General features: G+C 39.0%; 1 protein-coding gene and 1 long non-coding RNA gene across 2 annotated transcripts in view; one reads left to right on the top strand and one right to left on the bottom strand.

The window, feature by feature from the left end:
• Positions 1-12733, top strand: part of LOC148187626 (uncharacterized) — a 151152-nt gene extending 138419 nt beyond the window's left edge. Inside the window, exon 4 of the long non-coding RNA XR_015778433.1 lies at positions 12629-12733. This is a non-coding gene — a long non-coding RNA (uncharacterized LOC148187626). The remainder of the gene's footprint in view (positions 1-12628) is intronic.
• Positions 1-13668, bottom strand: part of LOC121954818 (uncharacterized) — an 81959-nt gene extending 68291 nt beyond the window's left edge. Inside the window, exon 1 of the mRNA XM_088086610.1 lies at positions 12658-13668. Within this exon, the coding sequence (XP_087942736.1) occupies positions 12658-12768 (111 nt within the window). The 5' untranslated portion in view covers positions 12769-13668. The remainder of the gene's footprint in view (positions 1-12657) is intronic.
• Positions 13669-20307: the final 6639 nt, after the last annotated feature.

Genomic DNA, 20307 nt, shown 5'->3' on the forward strand with positions numbered 1-20307 from the left:
TCAACAAAAGTACAAGGTTAGATTTAGGCAACAATATCAGTTAAATTTAATTATTTATTGTGCACAAAATGTGAATAAATAGTTACAATTGGAGCTCTGCAGATACAAACACACACCCCACCTGCTCTCACTACCACTCAGTAAGTTACAAACTGTTACCGCAGCGCCGTCAAACGTGATGATTTATTCTAACAAACTAACGGCTCTCCGGTTCATAAATTAGTAGTATTTGCTAATTGCAGTAGTGCTCCATGGTCACAAAATGTGACAAAATATTCACAGTCTGGAGCTCTGCAAAGGCTCTGCTTTGTGTGTGTGTGTCTGAGTGTGTGTGTGAAGGCAGAGTCATGGGGGAGAGCTGGAGAACCAAAACGCTGCTGGCTTACAAAAACCACATGAGCATTTTTACTCATTGTTCCAGATATAGTTTATATATTTTATATATGCAAGCAGAATAAGCCACTATACATTAAGTAGATTTGACATATTGCCCACCCCAACTTTAGTTTAGTTTTCAAGGAAAATGATAATTAAAATTACATATATAATAGCCTGCAAACAGCACAGTGGCTCTTAACCTTGTTTGCCCTCTTGCAAAGAAATATTCAAGGTTTGAAAATTTGATCTATTATGCTTCTTAGTAAGTATTCAGCACAGAACTCTGAATCTTTTACACCAGCATTTATTGAGAAATGATTAAGTATAATTCATGTTTGAAGTAAAAGAGACATTTAGAAGCAATATGGTGCAATAACAGACTCAGTGCAATATCCGTCGTGTGCCATGCTCCCTATTTATATATATATTGTTAGAGTTTTTATCACATATTTTAAAGCTTTACGGGTATGAATGTGTATGTGCTCGTGTATGGGTGAGGTGTGCTTGGGCTTGTGCGTGTGTATGTGAATATATTTATATTTTTATATTTTATATAATTTATGTTGCAAACTGGACTGTTTCAATCTGTCTATCTGTCTAATGACTCATCTGTTATCTGGCGTCATATGAGGGCCATCACAGTACGGTGCGTAATGGCACCTCTGATGCTTCTACATTGAACTATTTGACAGAGACGTTAGACCTTAAAAAGATGGTTGCCATGCAGCACCAAAACAGGCTCCCTGTGATTATGAGCCAAAAACCTGCATCAGGAACTATTTATCACCATTTCTGCTTAAGTTGTGTCAGATTTCAAATGACCGTGCATTGTTTTTACCAGAGATGAAACGATGATTATCCTGTGAGTGTTTAACAGAAACATGTGTCACGAGTCTGAGCAGTTGGCTTGTTGTCAAAGCCTAATGGGGTTTGGACATATGCAGAGTCTCTGGTTTCAGGCGTAGCGGGAGGATTTTATGGAGACGAAATTAAATCCATGAAGATTTCACAGAGCAGAAGCTTGTGGGTTTTGCAAAAACAAGTTGAACTACAGCGGAGCAGCTCATTAATGCTTTTAAGGTTTCTGTGATTTGCAAGCTGCGAGATGTCGAGGTGTCGATCAGAAAATTTAAATTTGGCTTGGATGAAATAAATTGTGCAGATATGTGAGGATATTAATGGATTGCGGTGGCTGTTGTTAAGGACCTTTCTTGTGTTGCCTTCTCCTGTTTTATGTGCTTTAACTCTCTGTGGAAAATTTTAGATTATTTTTAGTATGAAGGAAACAATTTACTCTGCAAACGTACAATCTGACTTTTCTTAATGAACATATTGGAGTAATATTGGAAGCTCTCAGTGGAAAATAGTTCCTACAAAACAAGTATGTGCATTTTAATACCTTTTTTGATCATAAAACATAACATACGGGATCTTATGAACATGATTTTTGGTGAAAGCTGTATGAATGTGCAATGAAATTATTGCATCACTGCATCACTATTCAGCCAAAGACGAATCCTCAGGTGATTATTGATCTTACATACAAAAGCTTTAACTGAGATTCTCTTTTCTTCAAAATCTGAAGTTTGGTAAGCAGTTTAATTCAGGATATGCTGTTTACATGACCCTCATCAAATTTTGGATATATACAGAGTAAAAGTGGAATATTAGTGTGCATGTAACTGCAGCCATTGTTTTCTAATGCTTATACCCAAATTTTAACCAGATGATGTCGTCCTGCCAATAGAGACACCAGATCAGAGAGGCCTTAATGGTGTTTGTTGTAGAAGGCCGTTACAAATTACATATTTTGTTTGTGTAGTTTGGATTTGCATGTTGAGTAATTCATTCACTATCTGAATTATTCGCATTGAATGAATCTGCAACCGAAATCAGATCATAGAAAACTGATTCATGGAAAAGTGACTGTCGTGTACATGTGAACAGACAGAAACTGAAAGAAGTCAAGAAATATTTTAGCCATGAAACTTCATGATGTCCCACATGATCAAAACACACACACACACACACACACACACACACACACACACACACACACACACAAACACACAACGTGTTGGTTCAGCCAAGTAGTCAGACTGTGTCAGAAACACAAACACACTGCTGTGTCACAAAAACACACTCATGCATGGCGAAGAAAATACATGTGCTCTCACACACACACACACACACACACATACACACACACACACACTCTATCTCTCCCTTTGGAGCAGATGGCTCCACAGTCATAGCTGATGTTTCACACATCAATGAAGCACACCATGTACTCACAACCACTGAATACACACAAACACACACACACACAAACAAACACACACACATGCCATCCATGTAAGTCACAGCACTCACAAGAGGAACATGCTTGCACGCGCACACATGGGTAACTGTTCAAACCCAGACGGACCGCTACTGTCAAACACACAAACACACACACACACACACACACACACACACACACACACACACACACACACACACACCATGTGCAAGTACACTCACTTAGTCACACATAAACATGCACAAATGCACACACATGCACAGTGTCCTCATCTGCGCTAATTTATGGAGTGAGGAGCCATGTTGCTGACTGAAGCCTCAAACACACACTCTCTCTCTCTCACACTCACACACGCACGCACGCACGCACGCACGCACGCACACACACACACACACACACACACACTTTAAAGCATTAGTGGCTAAGAGGCACTAGGTTATGGTGTAGTATTGTCAGGGGTGTTGTTAGGCCTGATGTCAAATAGCCGACAGCAGCGAGTGAGGATATTGCACCATAACCCTGCGGCTCAAGGACATTATTGCTTTTACAAGACAGTCAACAGCACCTGTGCTTTTAATTGAAAGCACTCAGCACTAAATACAAACCTCTGATGATGCAAATAAACCAAACCGCAGTTAACTAGTCCCTCCTCTGACACTGAGTTTTTTTCTCAAACAAATCACTCTCACTTCCTCGAGAGCAACACTTCACATATCAAGCGCCGGAAGCCTCCAAAACAAATAAATTACTCGAAAATATAACCGCCGAGAGAAAATGACATGCTCAGAAGGAATTTGATGTCAACTTTTTTGTGCCAAGTGGGGTGTAGAAAATCAGCGTTATTTAACTTACTGGAATCAATGTTTCTATAGCAACACAACTCTGGCCTCGATGATATTGGGAAAGGTGTGAAAAATTCCCTGACAGCTGGTGGGCTATCATGAATTAATGTCGCCACGGAAACGCTACCTGATTTACAAAAACACACATATTAACACACACACACACACACGAGACGAAGAGCGGAGGATTTGGATGCACGCTGTTGTATGATTTTAAATGTTGTTTTAATAAATTAAGACTTTGGACCACCCGGTGAGACGAGCCGCGCTGACAGCAGGAATAGTAACACAGACGCATACAGGCGAAATGCCAGAGTATCTTTGGCACATTCAAGCAATTAAGGTACAAAAAAAACCATTTGATTCAGGGTGTTAGAGTGATTTATTTTTCGTTATGTGCATGCAGTGTGAGATCTGTTTGCTCTCCGCAGCAGCTAAACGCTCACCTGTCACACAACAGGTGCGGCAAACATTCCTGCAAATGACAGTCAAGCCTGAGATGCAGTAATGGAAAAGTAAAAGATTATGGTGTAATGGTTTGAACTAAATATTTTATTAGCAGCTGGAAGTTTAACCAGAGAAAATTAGCTTAGTTTCTTTCAAAAACATGGAGAAAGGCCATGATCCAAAAAACACCAGAAAAAGAATTGTTAAAAGTTCAAACAAAATCCTAAAAAGTTAGACCAAAACGAAGAAAAAAAGAGAGAAAATGACGTGAAAAAAGTTTTGTGCTGATATTTTTACTAATATATTTATGATACTATAAATATAATTTTTTGGATGTTTTTCCTCATCTTTAAAAAAAAATGTTTTTTCCAAATCTACTAATTTTTTTTAGCATTTTTGCTGAACAGTTCTTGTCAAGTTGTTTATTGCCTTTTTTACCCATGTTTTCAAAAAAAGAAAAAGAAAACCACTGTGCTTAGATTTCCAAGGTTTAACTACTTTACTCAAATCACAAGAAATGACAGGAAACATTACTCGGCGAGAAACTGTGTTGCTACTTGCAGTGTCACAAAAGTGAGAAAATGTAGTTGCCTGACTCGATTTCTCAGTTTGTCATTTCAGGCATTATGTGCTAATCCTGTAATATTCATTTTTTTGGATTGCAACATATCTGATACTGTCTCTAACATCAGAATATTTCAGGATATTCCTGTGACTGCAGAGAGGTGGTGAGAATCTTCTTGAATGCTTTTTACAAGGTCAAAAATCACCTTCGAATCTCAGCTCTTATTCATGTTTTTAAGCCAACATAATTAATTTATTCCACCTCTGCACTGTTGAAATTTGTCGTGGTGTCGTTGTAAGACCAGTGCACAGAAGGAAGCACTCATCTTTTGCTGGCTCACCGAGAATCTTTAAACTTACATTACGCAATCCCTCCAGGATGCGACTTCTGCGCAAACTTGCATTTTGTCTAATCACCACAGCTTCACCACATCTGATGATTTAACACGGGTACAACCTTACGTCATTGTGAAGCTGCGTGCGGTGTATTGATCCGCTCAGCCTCTCTTTCTCTCTTTTTATCACGAGACTGCTGCTATGGGACATCAGCTCTGTGCATATTCACACAGTAGACGGGTTTCCATTAAACTTCAAATTGCACATATTGAAATTGCAAATATAAAATACATCTAATGGAAACACTTCCATTAACAAAAAACTCCCTCTTAGCACAATTTTTTCGCTCTCGTGAGGTGGTATTTCAGGTAATTCGAAAAAGACATATTTTGCAAAAATGCATTGGAGTTTTTTTTTTGGCTTTTATAAGTCACATGATTCACAACATTGGGAAGAAAGAATGTATTGTAATGTATTCGTTGTATTCATCAATGTAAAGTTGCACCATAAACCTGCTTCTTTATTGTCCCTTTTGTTTTGTTGTCCTTGATTTTAGCTCTACGTCTGTTTCTGTGTGTGTGCGCGTTGAGAGCAATGAAAAATAGTTAAATTGCTTGTTTGTGCGCATATACTTGGTCAGTAAAGCTGATTTTGATTAAAATTCTCAGGAACAAAGGACATTTGTAACACTCTGAAATGGACAAAATATCTGCTTATCATGTGATTTGATCAAAAGCGCAATGACAGCGACTAAACGGAGCTTGCCGTTTAAACAGTGAGGCTATTACATTTTTCTCCATGAATTAGTTCAAAGTAAATTAATATATAAAAGGATTCTGTATATTAGTTTTGTAATATACTACAGTTAGTCTCTGTCTCTGCGTCCTGTCCAGATGCTCTCTCCTGATAAACAGGGACAGTAAGCAGGATATTCATGGCCCCTGTGTCCTGTGGACAGGAGACCTGTCAAATGTGCCTGCTCTGCATCACCATGCATGTCGCACAGGATGATAGGCATGTTAATTGTTTAATTTCATCATGCTGCAGTACACCTGTATACAAGCATCTGCGCTTGTTGTGTTTCCATACATGTTAAATGGTCACAGGCGTCAGTTTTTTTTCCATTCATTTCAACACAATATGGGAATTAATTTAAAAAGTTTTGAAACTTGTTCGAGTTGTGAACATAAATTCTGTTTTGGGTCAAATTTACGTGAAGTTTTATCCTTTTTTGCAGACAGCACATCCTTATTTTGAGTTAAATTCATTTATTTGATGCTTGCTTTTGTCCAAAGTGAGTTTAAATTAACATCTGTAAAAACGCTACATGATATTAATGACTGTGAGTGTTTCTCTCTCACACGCACCATCAACAGTATGTTCTGTACATGTGTGAGGTAATGCTTCACATATCATTTGATAATTTAGACAGCATTACCATGCAGCGATAATGCAACGCTGAATAAACTGTGATTCAGACAGTTTATTAATTGGAAAATGGAATGGAAAATAATGGCCGCCTGCAAGAAAAATAAATAAACCAGTACTAATCTGCTTACGGCCCACAGGCCAAATGTGGCTCCCAATAGGGTGCCGGGTGGCCCCCCAACCATTTTCTAATTTAGAATAAAAATTAAGTGATTCACTTTTAATATACATAAGGCACCAGAGTGCATAAAACAGCATCTAAATAGAGATTTTTATTTATTTTTGTTTTAAAGTACCAGTGGAGGATCCCCCACACCCCCCACAGAGGTCCTAGCTAAGACCCTAATGTCCTAATATCCTAGAAACATTCTTAAATTCTAGAAATGTCCTAAAATCTTATAATGTAATATAATATCATGAACACCTAGGAATGTCCTAAATCCAAGTAATTTCCACAAATCCAACTGACGTCCTAAAAACATCCTAAAATCCTAAAAAACGTCCTGAAATCAAAGAAATTTCCTCAAATCCTAAAATTTTTCCCAAATCCTAGAAATGTCCTAAAATCCAAGTAATGCTCTCAAATCCTAGAATTGTCCTCAAATCCTGAAAACATCCCAAAATCCTAGAAATGTCCTGAAGTCTGAAGTCTAAAATTTTCCTCAAATCCTACAAATGTCCTAAAATCTTAGAACCGTCTTTAGATCCTAGAGTGCTAAAATCCTATAAAAGCCCCAAAATTTTAGAGACATGGGGCTGCTGTGAAGGCCCCTGGCCTCCTTTCATTCTGCAGAATTGGCCCCCAAACAAAGCAAGTTGAGTATCTCTGAAACAAACCCATGTCTGTTTATAGGACTTGTAGTTAAGAAGCAAAGTCTCACTTGTAAAGTTCCTAAAAGTGCTTTTGGGGTGATATTTCGGTCAGGATTGAGAAAAAAAGATGCAGAAAGGCTGAACTTGAGTCACTGGAATCAAAAGGAAACTGCAGACACTCATCCATCCCACAGACCTCCTCACTCTCTGACTCTTTACTCCGTCTTTGGCTTCAGACCCGGCTGCCTCTTTCTGCTCATGTCTCTCTCATGCAGTCCTTTTGTGCTGGCGCAAACATGTCTCTCACATTTCCCATGCACGGAGCATGTTATTTGAATTTTTAAGACGTGATCGTTTCATGCAATTTCATCAGACCTGGCTGCTTGCGCTAAAGAACTTGGAGATAAAATTAGCTTGGGTATATGAGGATCCAAGGTGACTGGTGATAGTCATGTGTGGTTGTTGGCCAATTAAATCTCTTGATGTAGCTTTCTATTCCTGGATTAGGTGACGAACGGAGTTGAATACGTGCCTCTGAAACGCCTGGGTTTTTCGTGTGTGGGTAATAAAAGAACATTTATTTATGGTCTTGTATTTGCAGTGGAAACTTTACCTGTTTGATGTGATTTAACAAGTTTGAAAGCTCTGAGTGTTAAAGGTGTTATAATGGCTTTATTAGTTTGTCATCTGTATAGTGATGTTAACGTCTATTTTCAGCTTTGCTTAGACTGGTTTAAATGAGGAATTATGGATCAACTATAACTACACAGAGAGCAGTCAGAAAAAAGATATAAACAGAGGAGGAGATATTGTAAAAGTTATTGTTGTCGTAGCAAACTGTCAAGAATAACTGCACACACCTACATGCAATAATTAAGGTATGCCAGCCCTTTCTCGTTCCAAAGCAACAAATGCTGCTGCTTTTTCAGTGATTTTGGCGTACCATACAGATTGGCAACATCAGTTGATAATGTGGCCGGACAAAACCTGTCGCGGCCATGTAATATGCCGCTGAACGATGTCAGGTTGAAACGCTGCCGGAGTGACTTCATATAAGGAGCTGGAAGGGCCCTTTATGGCAGGTAGCAGAGGTGGTGGATGGTCCAATAAACCCTGGACTTTCACCCAGGAGCCCGGTGTCCACTTTAAGTATGAATGTAGAGCCAAACCATGATATTTTACTAAACCAGGACTGGTAGCGGCAGGAGGATACCCAGAGCGTAAAATTTAGATGCATGTTACTGTGATCCTGCTTCTTGGAAATGTTGGCTCCCCCTGCTGGGATGCACTGGAGTTGGTTTCATCACAAAATTAATTATACGTGTGAGATTGTGTTTGTCGTCTGGCCCAAAAACGTCCATGTGGCAATAATAATATATTAAAAAACGCTATAATCAGAGTGCTCTCCTATTTTGACTGAATGGTGAAAATGACAAATTCCAAGGCAAAAGCCCAGAATGACACCAAAAACAAAACAATGTATGTTTTTATGTATGATGGGATCAAAAGTTGCAGTTCGAGTGGGTTTTGTGTCACGTATAAAACACCACATGAAGACTGCCAACAATTCGAGAGTTTACTGACCATCAACAGTCGGTAAAAGTTAGCCCGAAGACTAAAAGGTCCCAGATCTTCCAACTCCAAACTACACCAACTGAATCCTAAAAGGAGGCTTAACTGCGGCTTACTTTAACAAGCCAGCTAACCGAGAACACTAAATAAGACAATGTTGGAGTTTGCAGGAGTCTGACACCTTCCTCCACCTCCAGTCACTGGTCCAAGCTTACGAATCTCCAACCTGTGTGTCTGCTGAGTGATGAGAGACTAAATATCCCAAAATATCAAAGTGGAGCAGTGCAATGTTCATTCCCAGTTTCAAATTGTTTTTGAATTACTGTTATACATTGAAAGCTTTGCAGTTTCCTGCCAAAGACCTTGTTATCTTTTAACCATGACCGCCATTGTTCCCGAACCTTAACCAAGAGGTTATTATTGTAACCACGACAACAAGCTCCCCTAACTTTAACCCCTTGAACACAACAGTTTTCTTGTGTTGTGTTCAGACGCTTCTCACAAGCTATTTAACCCTTTCATACCTGATTAAATTTCTCTGATTTTCCTCAAAAACACGTTGAAAAAAAAAATTGAGCAACTTGGCAAGAAATGTCAAAAAAATTGTAAGAAATAAATAATATGTGACAAGAAAATAACCTGAAAATCAGTTAAAAAGGTTGTTCATTAGAAAATTAACACAAAAAAACTATGCAAATATGACTAGTGTATAAAATCAAATTCTGTTACAGATTTTTCAGCACTTTTTAAGGCAATTCCCTTGTTTATTTTTTGTTTTGGGTTTTTTTGTGCTTATTTTAAGGTAATTTCCTTGTAAAATTTTACCAATGTTGTAACTCATGCCTTCTCCTCTTTTTCTGAAAGAAACAAAACAAATGTGCTCAGACGTCAAAGTGTTAAAAATGTTATCATTTGAACCCAAGCCATGATCTTTAGCCAAGACGTTTTTGTGCCTAAACGTGACCCAACCTCAGTGACAGTGGTGTCAAATCAGCAAATAATTTTCATTTTTTGTAGCCGGGATTTTTAACAGTTTTGGACAAATAATGTTGAGGCGCTGAGGCTGTATGAACTGTCTGGAAATGAAAAACATCAACACTTTGGTGATTCCTTTAGTGCTGTTGAGCTCCAGAGTGTGTTACAGTGCTGCTTATTACACTCAAATATGTGTTCAATGCAGAGTCTAAATATGGGACCAATAAAGTGTTCTTGTAATCACTCCAGCGCATTAAATTATGGTCCAGGATCTTTTATAAAAGCCACGCGTGTCGCTCAGTGCTTCGTCAGGCTCATGGAAACCTTCGGAGTGCCTCAAGCTTCAAAACACTTCTTGCAGTTGTGAGCGCCTCCAGCTGTGCAACACACACTACGAGATTACAGCATGAGATTTGGAAATCTTTTCTTTGTTGTAACCCATTTTTGCAAATTGTTTCCATTTTAGGGCATAAATAGCAGTATTATGTCATGTATTATGTCATGTATTCATGCTTTTTTTTGTTGCCATTTTAATGAAAAACAGAATAAAACAGCAGAGACGGCTGCAGAGCTCCTGAGTGCTGCTGCAGGCTCTGTTTATTATGTGCCTTCTGGTTAATTGCAGGCGAAGTCAGATCCATTGTTGATTTTACTGTGGGCCAGTCGCTCTTGCAGACCTATAGCCCCATCATTTCACCGTGACATGCCATCATAATTCATGATTTACGACCCTTATTAAAAGTATTGACATAAGTAAAAGTGAAATATGAAGCGGCGGCGACGTTGCGCGAGGTAGAGCGCTCGCACTGAGGGAGAACAAAGACAAAGTGCTGTGAAGCCTGTGTTAAAACGATCACACTTCATTTATTTTTAATGATCCATGCATGACTCCGATGATTGTTTGTGCTAACGTGAAAAGTCGTGTTTTTAAAGAGGCTAAAGTTTGTATTTTTGGTTCATTTTGAGGTTTTAATGAAAATGAATGCATGTGATTTTCCTCTATAAAAAGGAACATGTGGCGTTTAAAGTGTAATGAGCTTACTGTAGCACTGCCCTTACACAACCTTTTGACGTCTCATCTGATGTCTCTCTTTGAAGCCTGTAGGAATTTTTTGGTGCGTCTCTCTCTACAAGGACTCGCTGTAATTATGTTTGCCTGTAACGTTCAGCGAGAACGAGGGGGAATGAAGTACAAGGTTTAGATGGAGTTTAGATTATGAGGAAGGAGAAAAAAAAGCGAAGAAGCCTCTGACTCATCTGGCCGGCTCGAAACCTTCCCACACAGCTCCGGGACTGCAAAAGTTATTTTTCTCGACTCATTTTCATTCAGATTTTTTTATTTTTCATTTGTCACCAAGTTGTATTTTTAACACAACAAAATGTATTCTAATTATACGATACTAGATCTGACTTTAAGAGGATGTTTCTTGTTATTTTTAGCAGCTTATTAAAATTTGTTGACGAGGAGGATTGCGAATAGAAGATTAGGTTAAAAAAAGTGTCTTCTGCGTACGTTTTCTGGTGTAAGAGAGAGCAAAAGAAAGTGTCAAACTGAGGATAAACGTATATATAGAGAGGAAGAAAAGCCTCTCGACTTCTCGCTGACCTCAAACATCGAACACTTAAAAGGCAGAAAACAGGATGCCAAACATGTTTGAAGGCGAACACGGAGCGAGAGGAGCTCTTAAGAGGAGGACCCTCCCCCATCTGCATGCATCTTTCTGCCTCCAATACCAAGTCAATTAACCTAATGGAAGTGGCAATTAATTAACTCGGCAAACACAATGATTAAGGACCTGACAATCAACGGAGGGGGACTGGTCGAAGTCATGCCGATTTAAACATAATGACTGCCTGGCTTTTATTTGATGCAGAAATTTAAAAAAAAAAAAAAAAAACACCTGTATTTAACTGCTTTTATGTTGTTTGAATGTCGGTTAACCCTTTGAAACCCGAGCAAGCTGGCTTGATTTCTCTCAAAAATATGGAAAGAAGGCAATGAGCAGACTTAAGAAGAAATGGCCCAGAAATTAGAAATAAAATTAGTAAAAAGAAAATAAAAAAGTACAAGAAAATTACCAGAAATTAGCGACAAAAAAAAGAAAAAAAGGAAAAGAAAAAATGAGAAAGGTAAAAGAAGAATACAGAAAATGTCCTGAGAAAATGTTTTGTTTTTTTTTCATGGAAGACGGCAATGAACAGACTTAAGAAGAAAGGACCCCGAAATGAGCAAGAAATTAGTAAAAAGTTCAAGAAAATTACCTGAAATTAGCAAAACAAATAAACAAACAAAAACGAAGGTAAAATAACCAATCAGGAATTGACCTGAAAAAGTGCTAAAATAAAATAATAAATACAAATATTAGCTAATATTTTTGTCTTGGAAGAAACAAATAAACAGACTTCAGAGAAAATGACCCAACAATTAGAAAAAAATTAGTAAAAAAAAAAAAAAAAGTACAAGAAAATTACCTGAGAATAACCTTAATAGACACAAACACAACAAAAAACAGTGGGTTTAAAAAAAAATCACAAAAAAAAAAAAAATCACAAAAAAACACACAAAAAGAAAGACCTAAAAAAAACAGGTAAAAAATATTTTACAGATATATAGTTATTATTATTATTATGATAAAAACAGTTCCCTGGACATGTTTCCTTAGCTTTTTCAGAAATATCTGTTTTTATTATGAACTTATTTCTTGCAGTTTGCAGGATATTTCTTGCCAAGTTGCTGTTTTCCCCATTTTTCTGAAAGAAACCAGTTTTCTTAGGATTCAAATGTTTAAAGGCATCTCAGTGCACATAAGAAGGTTTCAAAGGGTGAAATGAGTCCCCCCAAAAAAGCCTCGAGTTTAAAGATCTCACTCCCCGAAAAACAGTCAGATTTAAGTCTCTCAGACACCAAACACACTTGAACTTTTCAAAATAAAAGCACTTCAATCAGGCTTTTTTTCTCCCTCTTTCACAGCTCGGTAATCGTCGGACGCGGGGCCTTACCGTGTTTCTTTGTCCGTTGGCTCCGATTGGTCCTCTGAACACCCCCTTGATGCTCCTCAGCTGTCCGTCACGCAGGTGGGTGGAACTGATCACGATGTAGTAGCACGCCATTGAGTTTCACACACTCGAATGTCTATCTGGACTTTGAAGAAAAACTCTTCTTCCTCTTCTGTCTTCCTCAACTCTCTGCCGCTCTCCTCATCTCGCCTCTTTTTATAAAGCCGAGGAGAAATAAGAGAATAAAAGAAAAGCAGGAGTTTGTGTCCCGCTGATTTATTCTCTCTTCTCTAAGTTTTTGCTGGTGACTCTTTGACTCGTCTTCCCGTCTGTCTCTTTTTTTAAATATTTCACCCTCTGCTCGTCTTTTCTTCTCGCTCTTATCTTGTCGTTGTCTAAATGTTTTTTTTATTCTTCTCAGTTTAAAGAAAAAAAAACTCCCTCTAGGTCTCCCCTTTTAAATATTTCTCTCTTTCTGCAGATGCTTTGCTCCCATCTTTCATTCATCAATCTTTCCTTGTCATTGACTCTCTTTTCTTGCTGAGTCTTCCCGAAATCTCAGCCTCTCATTGATCAGTCCTGCAGCTCCTCCAACTATCTCCCGTCCGCTGCCTCCCTCTCCTCACTTCACAACCCCCCTTTTGTTTCTCCCCCTCCCTCTTTGTCTCTAAGTGGAGGGGAGGGATACTTTTGCTTTCCTCCCTCTCACTATCTCTCCATCTCCCCGTCTCTTGTCTTTGCGTCTCTCCTCGTCTGCCTCCTTGTTAGTGAGGAGAAGAAGAACTCTCCTCCCTCTGTCTTCCTCTGTGTGAGCAGGCGTGCAGCTTCCTCTCAGATGCTCCTCTCCTCTCCTCTGCTGCGCTGCATGTGTCCGCTCTCCTCCCTCCTCCCTCTCTCCCTCTCTCTCTCTGCTGATCTCTTGCTCTGTGGCCAGCAGAGTGGTTTGCTCCTCAGTTACCCGCGGTTACCATCTGCCCTTTTAACGCATGGAGTGCTGACGCTTGCTCTCTCCGCCCTCCCTCTCTCCATCTCCATCCCTCCCTCCCTCCATCTCTCTCTCTCTCTCTCTGCCTCTCCTCTAGCTGTCTTCTTTCTCCCTTTAATCATCTCCCTCCTTCTCTATTTCTCTCGAGCTGAAGGAGACAAGCTCCACCTACTGGTGAGCAGGAGGAGAGAGGGGGAATAAAGATGGAAGAGGGCAGAAAAATCTTATTCATCGTCATATGGAAACACGGGATTAGATAAAGATGAAGCTGGTGGTGATTTACGGTCTTGCAGCTTTGTCAGTTTAACCCTTTATCGTCCTTCTCAGTTACAGAGCACATTTTGAGTCACGACATCTGAATGAAAATTATATTAAATTTAACTGATCGAGCTATCTCTACCAGTCGGTTTAGGGATGGTGTGTTATGAGAAAACTCCGTTAGATGTCGCCACGTCTAATCTAATCTAATCAGGGTCAAATCATTTTCAGAAACATGCTGCATGAAATGGTTTATTTGCGACGCTTATGTGATTAAAATTGGCTATTTGCTGAGAAATATTTTTTTTAAATCTTCTGATCCATGGTGAAATAATTTCAGATGTAGTTAATAATAATAATAAACTTTATTTATCGAGCACTTTTCAGACAAGGAATGCAGCTCAAAGCGCTTCACAATAAAAAACAAGTGCAACAGAAAAAACAAGGATAAACAGTCAAAAGGCATGTGGTGAGTAAAAAGTACAGAGACCAGTTAAAACAGTGCAAATAGCAGAACTGATGTAAAATAATAAATACAAGAGTTTATTTAATTAAAAAAGCTAGATTAAATAAATAGGTCGTTGTTCTTTTACGGCTGTTCAGTTGTTGAAATTATACAAAAGCAGGAATTACAATTATAAAAGTCCTTGTTTGTTAATTATTCATCAGTCACACAAAAGCTGCGCACAAGCGACGAGGTCATCTGTAGAAAATCCAAATCCTCTAACACATCACGTCTTTTATCGCTCAGCAGAGGTGTGTCAAACTTTCAGGCTCGCTGGTCCTCCTAAACACGCAGAACAGCGATGTTTCTGTATTAACCCTCCCCCGCCTGCTTTCCTGGAGTCTAACAGGAACGTATTACCACATTGTGTCTCTGGGCTTCTGTCGCCAAAACAGACCTTTTGGCTGAACACGCTGTTTATATGAAATGGTTTCGACATACTTTGCTTCATCACATCGTGCTTTGTTTATTTCAGCCTGTCAGTTCACACACAGTGCAGAGTGTAAACTAAAAGTCCCTCATGACCGCAGCTCTTCGTTCCTTCTCTTTAACGGTGACTCTTTAGCGGTCACTTTTCCTCGGTTTGCTATGAACTCTGTCCGCAGTATGAGAAAGGAATAAATGAACAGATATGAGGCCGATGCACCGCAATGAGTCTGTCAGCTGCCGCCCCAAAACCCCCATCAAACAAAACCTTCATCCCAACTACCAACGGTCCTCTGTTCTCCGGGCTTTCCCCCTGTTTACAGTCTGTCGGTAACTTGGCACGGTACTCGGTGGTCGGTCAAAGCATATCGGCCCACATTTTAACCCCTCGTAGTTATGTGACGGTGCAGCCCCGTAGTTGTAGTTAACTTCATATAAACTATAAAACTACTCCCGTAATTAGAAGGTGAATCAGCACATTTGTACCAACTTTCTACATCCTCTGAGCTTCCTCGTGTTTATGACCTCCACTGACGCCTGACCGCCGTCATCCAGTCTAACGTTTGTCGATTCTGCCATGTCATCGCGCTCATCCGTATGATTGATAAATCGATGATGATGATTGTATTAGCTGTAATTTATCCATTCAGTACATCTGTTAGCACTTATCCATGGCACAATGGACTCTTGCCTCTTGACCCAGCTTTCTCCTGTCTTACCTGTACAGCGAATCGGCCAGTCCACCCAGTCTGGAGAGTTAAACAAACCTATTTTGATCTGATTTTTTACGCTTAATTACATTTGGTTTTTCTAGCAAGAAGTTAATTAACAAGCGATAAGTGCATGGGTAAGCACTTTAGCCGACACCAAAGCCTCATCCCTCTGACCGAATCCGGCTTTGGTGCAAATATAACCGTCTGTTTTCCCAATTATCTATCAGAGACATAAACTAGGAGTTTATTTTTTAACTTTTTACCTAATGAAACTCATTTTGTTAAATTTTAAATTCACCGGGTACTATTCCTCTGTTTAGTAATTATTCTCTTAACCTCTGAATCACTGGAGCATTTATACTATTAATCCCCATTAAACAACTTGACCCTTAGATCGACAAACTCATACGATTAACAATAACAGTTTTGGGAAACTAATTAATTGCTGTTTTCTAATTTGGTTAAATAATGAATGCATTAAATGATGAATTCCCCTAATTACCCCCAAATATATCCTTTAGTTTTCAAAGCTCAGTTTAAATCTCAGTTTCTAAAATGCATTGCACATTCGAGATACAAATTAACTCTTCACCTCCTTTTTCTTCGTTGGAAGATTCATGTGCCGCATGTTATACACATACAGTATACTTTGAAACTGTTTGAATTTTTGGTTTTATAATACCATCTCCACTGTGGTGCCCGGCCATCCCAACATGGAGAGAAGCAGTCGGAGAAATGGAGGATTCCTCTGCCGAAAATGGGCCTAAAATTAAAACCATCTGATAGCAATTATTACTCATTTCTATTATTGGCTGGAAACACTTGTTACTGAAGTCCACCAGTGTCAACACTGTCTGAAGACAGGATAATAACCATGTTGATCAGAGTACATTGTCCCTTCTTAAAGAGCTAAATGAAGATTTTTTTTCTTTTTTTCTTGGACATTTTAAAAACATTAGTAGGAGTATTGAGTAATTAGACAATTCCCATGTGGCCCAACACCAGTTTCTGTGAATGATAAAGACATAAGAGAGCATATATATAATAGATATATCTATATAGATAGATCTATATACAATAGATAATATGTTTATGTACTTATAAAGGCATGTAAAACTTTATCATTTATTTTCCACACTCAGACAAAACAGAGCAAAAAGAACGAGATCCTGCAGTCCGCGATTTCACAATCGAGGGGATTTCACTCCTCACACTCGCCTCACTTAACTCTCTCGTTGCCATCTGCAAATATGAAATGGTTTCCAGATGTTTTGCCTAACCCCGTCATGAGTTGTTTATCTCAGCCTTTCAGTTCACACAGAGTGCAGAGTTAAAGTAGTTATACGTGCGTATGCGTGTATAAGGTATCCCCCAACATCACATAACATTTAATGTATAATGTGTATAATAATGTAATAATTTCATAATAAAAATACACGCCACAGAAGTATTTATTTTTATTTTGTAAATTCATGTTCAACCAAGTGGTTGGACTACCCTTTCATGGGAAAGACGCTGATGCTAGGATAATAAATTTAGATCTTTTTATGAAATAAATAATAAATCAGTGACTGTTATCGAGGTGCGAGTCGTTCTCTCAGTGTTGTAATATCTTTGCATTTGCCACATGAAAGTAAAGTAATTTTTAGGTCAACACCTTGGAAAAAATACCATGACTTGTATTTTTTATGCTCAATGTTTATTTTTTTACGCCTCCATGCTGGAGATAGAGGAGGCCAAAAGCATTATATTTCAGATTCTGCGTCCGTCCCTTTGTCTATCTGTCCGTCCATACTTGTGTACATGCATCTGCACATCCCTTTTTCTTGACCGCAATATCTCACAAACGCCTAGAGAGAATTTCTTCAAATGTAGTACAAATATCCACTTGGACTCACTGATGAACTGACTAAATTTTGGTGGTCATGGGTCAAATTAGAGCTGGACTGTAAGGCTTTAAAATAAATACCCTTTATGCCAATGTTAACCACTAAAATAAAAAAATGAATGAACTGCAGTTACAATAAAGTTAAATAAAGTACAATACAGTTAAAGTAGCTACTGTTTACGTAACAATTTATACTCTAGTCGCTATAAAGTTATTGTATACATTACACATGAAACACATCGAGTATATTTGACATATCGCCACCCTTAGGTCAAAGGTCAAGGTCATACTGTACTTGTCTGTTTCATTTTTGTGACTGCAATACTTCAAGAACAGCTTGATGGAATTTCTTCAAATTTGACACAAACGTTCACTTAGGCTCAAAGATGAGCAGACTAAAATTTGGTGTTCAAACGTCACTCTGCCCGTCTCTGCCCAACACAGGAAACAAAGAGTTTTTATTGCTTTTTTTGCTGTTTTTTCTTTCCACCTTTTCTTTCTGGCATCACTACACACATATTTACAATGAACTCTTATCAGGATCAACGACTAGACGTGTTCAGTATGTGCACAAATTAATCTTCCCACTCAACTGACTCCACTCACTCAAAATGCAACCAAGTCAGTAGGTTTTTAATGGAGGAGCTGCTCTCTCTGCTGTCAGGTCAGCTGTGATGTACAGTCTATTACTGCCTGGTTAAAAGCTCATTAAGCCCCGTACACCTGATCCACTGAAACCAAATCAGGACTCTTCTGCAATTAAAATTCTGCTGAGCTGTTATTTTATAAACCGTGCTCGTCTAAGGCCTCAAACACACTGCATGCATGAGCAAAGCGTGACGGCAACCTTGCAGACCCGCAGCGCGTTCGCGGTGTTCACACTGGCAGCGTTGTTGCTGCGACGCTTCTGCATTCTGCTTCATGCTTTTATAAGCACATATTTTACTCATTTATCAAGTTGTGCAGCTCCTGCATCGTTAACAACACGATCCTGCAAATGTTTCACAATAAAATGCCTTGAGTCATTAGCTGAAGTAATTATGTCCAGAGAAACTTTGTCAGAGGGCTTTTATTCTGAAATGGATTCATAAAGTTTGAGTGAAACAGATATATTCATCGTATCTGCGACAGATAAAGACATTGAAACTGTAGTAAAAAGAGGCATAGAGTTAATAAAATTCTCAAAACACCGTTTTCACTTCGAGCCACTGTTTGTCTAGATGTGCCGCAGCTGAGAGGCGCCTGAGCAGCGCTGCTCATGCAGACAGCGAAGATGCTCTAATTTGTTAACATGAGCACCTTTACATAATGATGCACAAATTCGTGGTTTGCAGAAATGTTCAACCATAACCTTTTTTTCTGGCGATTGGGTTGGAACATACTCAGAATCAAACATCATGGGGATATAAATGGAAATGTGATTTGTTCAACTTCAAACCAAACTACATACTCGGAGCCGACTGTTGTCTGGAACAAAGTGATTTGTAATTTCGGCCTCTACATGCAACACATGTCGTCTCAAAGAAAAACCCAGTAACCCAGGACTCCAACACTGATATTACATTTGTGGGGAATTTTGTTTGCAGTAGTGTCTCTGTCGATGTCTCCGCTCCGCTCTCATGCTCCGCCGGTGTTTCCGAATGTCCGCTCTGCTCGTACTGTCCGACGGTGTCTCAGCCGGTGTCTCCAAATGTGCGCTCCGCTCTCATTGTCCGACGGTGTCTCCACAGGTGTCTCTGAATGTCCGCTCCGCTTTCATTCTCTGCCGGTGTCTCCGCGGGTGTCTCTCCTAATGTCCGCTCGGCCATCGTCTCCCCCCTCTATCCTTCTGCTCCGTGTGTGTGTGACGGGGACATGATGAGAGGACATGATGAGAGGACATGATGAGAGGACACGCTGGACGCGGTCTGAGTTCAGGTGTTGTGAGTCTCGGTTCTGCTGGAAGAATAAACTGATATCTGCTGTTTGATGTAAATGTGCAGAGATCACAGCAGAGCCGTGACTCAGGGACGGTTCTGTAGCTGCTTCCTGACAGTTTGGGAACGTTCCTCTCTGTAGATCCACTAGAACTCACACAATATTATTTTCTGCATTATTTTTGGACAATTCAAGCTGACATAAGAAGATAAGAGGGAAAAAAACCCAAAATATAAAAATAAAATTGAGAGCCTCAAAATCAGTTATCTCTGACTGAGCTGAGCAGAGAATCACAAAAATCACAATTTTAAGAAATAAAAGCATGTTAAACAGTCTTCAGATCCTTAAACAAGAGAGGACATTTTGGGTTAATCAAGTCTTCCAGACAGTTTACTTTTCGGCTCAAAAGTATCGCTCGTTTAATCCAAAAGAAATTACAGTTTAACTGAGAGAAGACAGTGTCTGTCCACGGGCAGAGTTGTTTGGTTTATGTATTTATTTCATTTTCCTCCAGTTAATCTCTTCAGTACATAGCGTCCCCAAGGTTTTGTCCTTTAGGAAGGTGAAAAAACACAAGAATTAGATCCAGATTTCTCCTAGAAAAGGAGGTTTGATTTTCTCTTTCGCTCTGTCCACATGAAATATCCCTGTCTCTTATCAGTGCGTCTTCTGCCTGTAATCCTGTTAGTCAGATTTTTTCTCTCCTGGAAAAGTTGAATTTGAGCTCTCTGTATAAATCAGAGCAATCCCGATTTTATTCCTGCAAAATTAAACTTTAATCATCTCAAATTTAAAAAGTCCTAAATGTAAATGTAGAGTTTTCAAGGCACTGAGGACCTGCTTTTATTTTCAAACTTCACTTCACTCACTTCAACTGTTTAACTAAAAGTAAGAGCCTTTCAACATATTATGGGTATTATTATTATTTCCCTCACTAAAATTTCAGCAGAAAAAAAAACAA

The sequence above is a fragment of the Plectropomus leopardus genome, chromosome 13 (assembly GCF_026936395.1).
Source record: "Plectropomus leopardus strain MGB_pleo_1.0 chromosome 13, ASM2693639v1, whole genome shotgun sequence".
In the NCBI taxonomy this organism is placed as follows: domain Eukaryota; kingdom Metazoa; phylum Chordata; class Actinopteri; order Perciformes; family Serranidae; genus Plectropomus; species Plectropomus leopardus.